Source organism: Peromyscus eremicus, chromosome 7 (assembly GCF_949786415.1).
Source record: "Peromyscus eremicus chromosome 7, PerEre_H2_v1, whole genome shotgun sequence".
Lineage (NCBI taxonomy): Eukaryota > Metazoa > Chordata > Mammalia > Rodentia > Cricetidae > Peromyscus > Peromyscus eremicus.
In genome coordinates, this window is record NC_081422.1 from 49,921,636 (window position 1) to 49,930,730 (window position 9,095).

Here is a 9,095-nt window from a genome sequence, read left to right on the forward strand (position 1 = left end):
GGGTCCAGCTGGTGGAATTGTAGGGAGGTGCTGGATCCTGGGGTGCTCTGATAACCAACAGATAAGTCCATTGATAAGGTTGTAGTTGATGGACTATTAGGAAGTGGGCCTGGATGAATGAGATAGGACACTCCAGGTGTCTAAGAAAGGCATATCTTGTCCTGGGCCTGCCCCGCTACCCTCCACCCTCATCCCACCCCCCTCCCCGCCACCGCCAGGGGTCCTGCCATGAAGAAAGCGACTTGTCCTACCCTCTCTGCCACGACACTCTGCCTACTGCAGCCTCAGAGCAACGGGGCTAACCATGGACTCAAAACTCTGAAACTGTCAGAGTTTAACTTTTCTTCTGTCGACTATTTTGCTACAGTGATGAAAAGATATCCAGAGTGTAGACTGAGGCTCCTTCCACTACCAGCGGCTTCCTCTGTGAGTGTTTGGGAGGCAATATACATCAGTGAATCCACAAGCAGACACTGGACCCCGAGAGCCTGGTTCAAAGACTGCCTCTCTGTCGGTCGCATAATCTGGTCTGAGTTACTTAGCCTTTCCGCACCACAGTCCCTCAGCTGTGATGCAGGGATAACTGTCCCACAGCAACCTGTCCCTAGGATTTCTGTGAGGTATGTTGAAGCACACGATCCTGAGACTCTCCTGTATTGGCCACAGTGATGGTTTTACCACGACCAGTACTCCTTTTTACACCTGTCAATCTATGGGAAAGGAAGGGGTAAGAACAGGAAGGGGATGATGTTTGTGTGTCTGCACGACTGTGCATGTGCAAGCTGGCACAGGCTCCCTGGGTCCCTGAGCTGGGATCTGTGCATGCATGTACTCTGTCAGTCATGGGGAACAGGAACCACTCACTGTCAAACAAGGGCCCAGGAGAGTCCCCTAGAGTGTGTCCTGCCTCCTGGTTCTAGGCGTAAGGAAACAGGGAGAAAGGATGGAAAGATTGACTAAGCACACAACAACAACAACAACAACAACAACAACAACAACAACAAACCTAGAAAACCAAATACAAGCCAGCTTATTTTCCATCTCCTGGCCTAGGTAGGTGACTCCCTGGCCACGGGCTGAGGATCCTGCTGCTTCTTCCCTCAGGCAAGGCGTGTTCTGAGAAGGGGGGCTGTTGTCATCATAGAGCGAGGCCATCTGCTTTCTCAGGGACCTTTGCACCTGGGCCAACTGTGAGCACACTAAGTATCAGTGATAGAATGGGAACGAGTTCCGGGAGCTTCCTGTGTAGTCCTTGAGTCTTCCCATGTCCTAGCTGAGGGTTAGGGATCCCAGCACGGCTCCCAACAAGGACAAGAAAGGAGGAGAAAGATCTTTTGAGTGCCACAGCCAGGGATATGGAGAGAAGGTGACCCTGTCCCTCTGGAAGGGGACTTTGGGTGTTATGGGGGGGGGCAGAGAAGCAGGCAGGACAAAAGACACCCGTGTTTCCCGTGCCAGCACTGGACTCCTGTGACCCAGGAGACCCACACTGAGGAACCTGGAAAATGGTTTTTCAGAGAAATGAAGGAGGTGAGTGTCTCTGAAGTCTTCTTAGTATAGTCTCAAGAGACTGGGTTTCTTGTTAGAGAGGGGGAGTTTCTATAGGCAGGAGAGGGTTGAAGGTTGAGCCTAGGATTCTGGCTGAGATCTGCTCCCTCCTGAGAGCCAGTACCCAAAAGGTTTGTAGGATCTTAGGAGTAATGGGAGCCAGGCATGGCCTAGGACTGTCTTGGGGTGGAGGGTGAGGGGACAATGTCCTGGTGTGCCTGGAGCTTCCCATACAGCAGGCACAGTGCAGGGCCCAATCACTGACAACACTAAGAAAGAAAGACCACACCTAGGGCGGGATTGACCTCTCATCACATTCACAAACAACAGGCAGAGATGTGCTTTAGACCCCACTTCTAGCCAGGCCCACACAGGCACCTTTCCAGGAAAGGCATGCTTGGTTACACAGACTCCCAACACAGAAAGAGCCATTATGGCTACCACCGTTACTACACACTGAGCAACTACTATGTACCAGATATGATTCTAAAGCTTTTCCTGAAACTAGTTTAATCTTTACAAAGCAAAAATAGCTGTTCTAAGGACATCCCATTTTACAGATGAGGAAGAGTGAGGGAAGGAGGATGAAACACCCCGAGTCACACAGGGCTCAGCTCAGAGGCCAGCGCAATGGTTCAGGGCTCCTTACTTTGCTGTGGTTTGTGGTTTCCTCGGACACAGCTGCTCACAGAGACTGAGAGCTGCTGGGGAGCTAGCAGGAGAGATGGGGAGGGGTCGGCCTGTTGTCAGGGGTTTGTAGGCTGTGACTTAACACTGGGTCCAGTGAGAACACTAGCGCTCCAAAGGTGGAGGTACGGGGGTCAAAAGCCGCAGGAACCCGGCTGTGGAGCGAGGTGCCAGAGGATTGCTTCCTGCGTTGAATCACCTCGGAGGAGCGATTTTTGTGCATCCAGGGCCTACCTAACCCCGACTTTCTGCGGAGCTTCTCCTGTGCTCTTGGCTGCACCCGCTTCCCAGCCCAACAGCCTCCGGCTATTAGCACTTGGACCGCCCCGCCCGAATTCGCTCTCAGGCGGGGAGGCCTGCGGAGAACCGAGTCCGGATTTAGGACTGGGTGGAGACACTCGATCCCAGGAGCTACCCGCACCCCACCTAGAGAGGCATCAAGTTCTTGGTGTCCTTTTAAAATGGGGGTGGGGAACTTACAGACCATCGTTGGATAAACGCTGTTTAGAACTCACCGATTTGTCTTTCAACCCTTTCAAACAAAAGTCAGGGCGATTTTTGTGAAGGGAAAAAAAAAAAAAAGCTCTGACTCTTTAGAAGTTGCAGATTTTCTAAGGATTAAAAAGCCATCGGGAAGATAGCAAATTACCCCTCGCCCCACATTTGTTTCTGATTATTTGCGTTGTAACTGGTTTGTGAAATCCAAAATTAGAGTTCGTGAAAATCGTTTATTCTGGAAGTGTAACACATCTCAACAGTGTTCTTAGAAGGAGCCAAGCAGCCGAGTGGAGAAAGAAGTGGGGTGGGAATCGGCGTCCACTTAACCAAAAAGGCGGAAAAGATGAGGGAGGAGACAGAGCCGCCGCAAGGGTGCAAGCAGGACCTTGGCTAGAGTCTCTGGACTCCTTCTGGCTTTACCCACCTGCAACATCGAGTTTTCTACAAGCGGCGCGGGTGGGAAAGTCGGAACAGAGTTTATCCAGACCCAGGTGGTCATTTCCTACTCGTTCTCTCTAACTCGGACCCCGCCGAACAAAGACTCAGGCGCACGGGGGAGAAAGGTGGCCCGCTGGACCAGTGATGATCGCGCCCCTTCGGATCCCCTTTTGTCCCTTAGTTCTGTCGCCCCCAGGAGGAATTCTTAATTTAAAAATTATAAAAGAAAAGCACTCTGAAGGGAGCGAGGACTCCCATCTATCCCCAGGTGTCCATCACCCTGCTAGAGAGCCACTAGGGCAACCTCCCCGCCGAGTCCAAAGGAAGCGCGGCGCTGCGGCAGAGCTCGCTGGGTGGAGACGCGGCTTCCTAGGGATTGCGGGACCCGGGGCCGCAGAGCGGATCCTGGAAGGTTTCGGGGGAGGGGGCTGCTCTCCATTGTTCACTCCGAGCCAATCAGAGCTTGCCCACTTCCTTGCAGCCAATCTGCCGGCGCCTCGGGCTCTACCCGAGCCCACCCTCCGGGTCCCCATCACCTCCCCCGCATTCCCCGCGGCGGTGGGGGGAACTGGGTGACGCCACAGGTCCCGCCTCCAGCTCGGGCCCCGGGCGAGTGCGTGCTGACGTCATGCTGCGTGCGGGCCGGTGCAGAATCGCCCCTCCAACTCCGCGGGGCAGGAGTTAGTTAGCAAAGAGCAGAGGCTGGGCGCGCGACCCTGGTCCTTCTGCCCCCGGCCGCACGCTTTGCGTACACTTCTCTCTGCATGGTGGATATTATTTTTCATTATCCTTTTCTGGGTGCTATGGGGGATCATTCCAAGAGTAAGTCTTTCTGTGTGTGTGGGTGTGTATGCGTGTTTAATATGCAACATTTCCAATGCAGAAGAATGTTTAGCGGATTCTACAAGTGGCTTCTATTTGACAAAATACCTGGGAGAATAAAGAAAAAAACCCAATGCATTTCGACTGTAGCAGTGTTTATCCTTTGGAATCCTGCTGTTTTATTTTATAATTAGACATTATTTCCCAAGCCGGCTGAACTGACCTCAGACTGTGAATTCTTTCTCTTTTCTGTTAGGACGATTAGGTTTGATTTAGGGAGATGAGTTTCTTTTCTGTTTGCTTGTCTTTCGGTCTTTCAAAGCTAGAGAGATTTCAGTCGCTTGGATCTGAGGTGTTTAAATTAAGATCTGTCGAAGAAGCTGAGCGCGGACCGCGCTGAAAGCTGCGGTATCGATGTTGGGATAGGAGGGAGTCATTGTGAGCGGGCGGAAATCCGGGCTTGGCCGGCAGTGTGGACGCGGAGGCGTCCGGGGCTCCCCGGTGTCACTGTGCTGTCGCCTGCCTCCCGTTAGTTCTGTTTGTATCTGAGCCGGTACGACGCGCGTGTTCAAAGACCGTGATAACGGAAATGTCCGGAGAGTGCGTTGTTTTCGTTTACTGTTTTCTAAATCTTTCGAAAGCTTTCCGTTCCCTTGTGGTCGCACTTCTAAGAGTGGGAGAGCGAGAGCGCGAGAGAGGGTTGGGTTGGGGCTGCAGCGGCCGAGGCCGGCCGGGGTCGGCAGCCAGGCCTGACGCGGGCCCTGCGCCCTTCCCCGCTAGAGAAGCCCGGGACGGCCATGTGCGTGGGCTGCGGGAGTCAGATCCACGACCAGTTTATCCTTCGGGTGTCGCCCGACCTCGAGTGGCACGCCGCCTGTCTCAAGTGCGCCGAGTGCAGCCAGTACCTGGACGAGACGTGCACGTGCTTCGTGAGAGACGGGAAAACCTACTGCAAGCGGGACTACGTCAGGTGAGCTGGCGGGACCCCGGGTTCGGCCCCCGTGGGCTGGGGGACACGGCTGCGCGTCCCGGGCCCGGGTCCCCACGCTGACACCCGCCGCGCCCGGGCCCGCAGGCTGTTCGGCATCAAGTGCGCCCAGTGCCAGGTGGGCTTCAGCAGCAGCGACCTGGTGATGCGGGCGCGGGACAGCGTGTACCACATCGAGTGCTTCCGCTGCTCCGTGTGCAGCCGCCAGCTGCTCCCGGGAGACGAGTTCTCGCTGCGGGAGCACGAGCTGCTCTGCCGAGCCGACCACGGCCTCCTGCTGGAGCGCGCTGCGGCCGGCAGCCCGCGTAGCCCCGGCCCGCTCCCCGGCGCCCGCGGCCTGCATCTGCCAGGTAAGCCGCTCACCCGGCCCGCGTAGCGGCGCCGAGTCGGTGGGATGTGCGAGTGGGTAGCCGGCCGCCGAGGTTCCAACGGGAAGCTGGTGTGAGAGGCTCTGGCGCTGGGAATCCGGCTATGTGTCGGGGAGAAAATTTCATGTGTGTGAGCGTGTGAGCTTCAGGAGTTGTGTTCTCTGCGGCCCGGAACTGTGTAGGACACAATGCTAGGATTCGGAGAGTGGAGGAACATCCAGAATCCTAGGTGTTGCCTGTCTGGGCTGTATTTCGAATTCCTTTAATGAACAGGTTATCGTCAGGGAGAAAAGATGGTATCCAGCCCGGAGCCTACGGACGGAAGAAGGCCAGCCTTGCAAAAGAGGGGCCTGTGTTCTTGTTGGGAGGTCACGCTAGCATGAAGGTTCAGGGAGTTTACTGAATAACCCTCGCTAGTATGATAGGTGTCCTAACCAGGAGTTGCTCAGACTGAGTGTTGACCCGAAGCAGGTGGAGAAGGTGCGACCGAGACCCCAGCTCCAGGAAGACAGGAGGTCTGCGGCTCAGACGTTGTAGACCTCGCCTCTCCGTGCTGTGTGGCCCCAGGGCTCCGCCCCTCTCGATTTCTCAGTTTCCACACTGTAGAAGGAGGAAATTGGTCTGGGTGGGCTATTTGTAAATGTTTACCCAGACCTAGAAATGCCTAGAGGGGACATCAATGTAAACAGTGCAGCTAATATCCAGTGGGTGTGTAGACCAGGTTGGAGCGAAACGGAATGGAATTGGTGTTCAGGAACCCCATCCAAGATCGCCCAGGGGCTCCCCTTTGTTGTGAAAATGTAGGCTTAAGGCTGTTCGAGGTAGGTGTGGGTGGCACCAACTACTGGGCAGAGGGAACCCAGAGCGAAGGGGAGAATCTCGGGGCGGCCGAAGCTCCAGGGCAGACAGCCAAGAAGGAACCATTCTGTACCCGGAAGGCCTTTGCTGTCTCAAGTCGGGATCTTCCCTGTTCCAGAGTGTTCGGAAGGGCGAGACGGGCCGGAGCGGGCCCTTAGGAGCAGAAGAGTTTCTCAGTCTGGGAGTTGTGCGGTGACCCAGGTCCCCGACTCTTCCCTTTCCCTGCCGGAGTCGCACTGCGATTCCCACCTCTTCCCCTAAAACCCCACCTTCCAGAAGGCTTTGCTTGTCCGGCTGGGCACAGTTGGGTTTCCTAGGGTCTGCTAGTACCACAGCGGCCTAGAGCAGAGTTCCAGAGCCCCGCAGGACTCCGGAGATCGCTGCTGCGGGGCAACCGGGCTGGGGAGCCAGGGACAGAACAACAAGCATACTCCATTTGGGTTAGGCGAACGAACGGATGGAGAGGGAGACGAACAATAGCCAAACGAACGGAATACGAGGGGAACGAAATCTTGGGGAGAATGACTGGCTGCCCATCCGACACCCTGCCTCTCTTGGCTCCTGCAGATGCCGGGTCCGGGCGACAGCCCTCGCTGCGCACGCACGTGCACAAGCAGGCAGAGAAGACGACCAGGGTGCGGACTGTTCTCAACGAGAAGCAACTGCACACCCTGCGGACGTGCTACGCCGCCAACCCGCGGCCCGACGCGCTCATGAAGGAGCAGCTAGTGGAGATGACCGGCCTGAGCCCACGGGTCATCCGCGTGTGGTTCCAGAACAAGCGTTGCAAGGACAAGAAGAAGTCCATCCTCATGAAGCAGCTACAGCAGCAGCAGCACAACGACAAGGCGGTGAGGTGCTGGCGGTGGCGGGGAGGCGGGCAGTGGCCTTCCGAGGAGGCCTCTTTCTGGGGGAGACCTAGGCGGAACTGGACTCTCCATGTCGAGTGGCGCCCACATCTTAGGAGAAAGGCTGGCCTTGGCGTTCAAGTTGCGGGGGTTGGCCATGGTATCTTGTGCCAGCGACGGCCCAGAGTTGAGGGGTCCTAGGCGCAGAGATAACCAGGTGGTGTGGTTGGGACTGCCGGGTGTACTTTTCTTTGTCAGGGCTCGATCTGAGGTTTTTTTTTCCCCTTCGCATACCTGGCTAGGGAAGGGCATAAAGGCTTCCGTTTCCCTGGCCTGGTGTTTGGCTCCTAGGAGTGAAACCCATGGCAGGTTTGTGGGCCCTGGGGTATCTCACTTCGGAATGGGGATTCGTTGTGTGCAGTCAAGTGTGCCTCCTCACATCAATGCAATCCCCAAACGCTCTCCAGAGCCTGGGACTCCATGCTCAAAAGTGGTGCAAAAGCAGAGACCTAACTCTAATGCCTTGTGCCTCTGCTTGCCCTGTAGAGCCTCCAGGGACTGACCGGGACGCCTCTGGTGGCGGGCAGTCCCATCCGCCATGAGAACGCGGTGCAGGGCAGCGCAGTTGAGGTGCAGACCTACCAGCCGCCTTGGAAAGCGCTCAGCGAGTTCGCACTCCAGAGTGACCTGGACCAACCCGCCTTTCAGCAGCTGGTGAGGCCCTGCGCTAGCTGCCCAGTGGGAGTGGAGTGGAGGGGACTTGGCATGGGACAGGGGTTTCGGGGACAGACCTGGCCGTGGGGAAAGCCTGCTGGGCCTGCGACCTTGCTGCTGACACTAAACCTGGTGGTATTAATGTCTCTCACCCGGCCCCAATCCTCCGGTGCCAATGGGGACCTGGCATCCCTCGCCTCAGGGTTTACTCAGTGGGCGGCTTGTCTGCAAGGAACACACCGGGTCTCCTAGCAGGTGACCCAGGAGCAGCGGCTTGGGCGTGTGCTCACTTGTTCTACCCTGGTGTCTCTGCCCTCCCAGGTCTCCTTCTCCGAGTCTGGCTCCCTAGGCAACTCCTCCGGCAGCGACGTGACCTCTCTGTCCTCACAGCTCCCGGACACCCCCAACAGTATGGTGCCGAGTCCCGTGGAGACGTGAGCGGGGACCCCTAGCTGCCAGCCCGCGGACCTCGCATGCTCCCTGCATGAGACTCACCCATGCTCAGGCCTATCCAGCTCCGAAAACTCTCCGGCCCTTGTAATTATTGTTGTTATTTAAGGCGAGGGGGGCAGAGGCAGGCGACCGCGACGGGACGGGACGGCCAGAAGAGCGGGGACGCAGCCTGCCCCGCCGGGACTGGAGAATCCGGCTCCGAGGACTTTTCTGTTTTTCTCAACTAGAAAGTGGGACTTGCGGGGTTAGCTCCGCCCTCGCCTCTCCCGCGCTGGTGGGGAGCTGCCCCTCGGCCTCTCGGCGCCCCACTCGCCCAGGAACCCCACCTCCGCGTGGGGCCCTACAGGGACCTGCCCTCCCTCGTGGGAACTGCTCCGAACTCGCCTACCCTGACCCGAGGCTTTGAACAGGCCCTGGCGGCGAGGAGGACGGGACAACCCCAAGGAACAGACACAACCCCCAAAGCGCATGACTGCCGGGCAAAGTAGAAACCAGACTGTCTTTAAAAACAAACAATGTTTTAAATTATCAGTCGACGGAGGACAGTGAGAGCCTTTGCCGAACAAACGTAAGTTATTGTTATTTATTGTGAGGCGAATCGTGGGACGAATATTTTGATCTTAATAAAAAACAACCCGATGATGCCACTGCCGCGCCTGTGTGCTGTTGGCGCCCGGGGAGCCAGACGAACACCACTTCGCAAGTGGGCCTCAAGTGAAGTTTCCGCTTCACCCGCTCCACCCGCCCTCGTGCTGCGGCAATCGGCGCCCGACGGGCGGGCCCGACGCTGATTGGGCGCCCAGGGGCGTGCCCGACGGGGATTGGGCACCTCCAGGGCGGGCCCGGCACTTATTGGATGCTGGCGGGGCGGGG

At 56.9% G+C, this 9,095-nt stretch overlaps 1 protein-coding gene across 1 annotated transcript; it reads left to right on the plus strand.

Annotated features, from left to right (window-relative positions):
- The first annotated feature begins 3,698 nt into the window (after positions 1–3,698).
- On the plus strand, positions 3,699–8,851 carry Isl2 (ISL LIM homeobox 2). Its single transcript, XM_059266922.1, has 6 exons — positions 3,699–3,993; positions 4,774–4,963; positions 5,069–5,331; positions 6,775–7,058; positions 7,602–7,769; positions 8,091–8,851. The coding sequence occupies exons 1-6, from the start codon at positions 3,936–3,938 to the stop codon at positions 8,205–8,207; spliced, it is 1,080 nt and encodes a 359-aa protein (XP_059122905.1). The 5' UTR covers positions 3,699–3,935; the 3' UTR covers positions 8,208–8,851.
- The last annotated feature ends 244 nt before the right edge of the window (positions 8,852–9,095 follow it).

What these genes read in the sequence shown, in the direction of transcription:
- Isl2 (XM_059266922.1), top strand. Translation starts at nt 3,936, where the DNA reads ATGGTGGATATTATTTTTCATTATCCTTTTCTGGGTGCTATGGGGGAT. An exon ending in CCGCGGCCTGCATCTGCCAG is followed by an intron (nt 5,332 to 6,774) that starts GTAAGCCGCTCA and finishes TGGCTCCTGCAG; the next exon opens with ATGCCGGGTCCGGGCGACAG. An exon ending in AACCCGCCTTTCAGCAGCTG is followed by an intron (nt 7,770 to 8,090) that starts GTGAGGCCCTGC and finishes CTGCCCTCCCAG; the next exon opens with GTCTCCTTCTCCGAGTCTGG.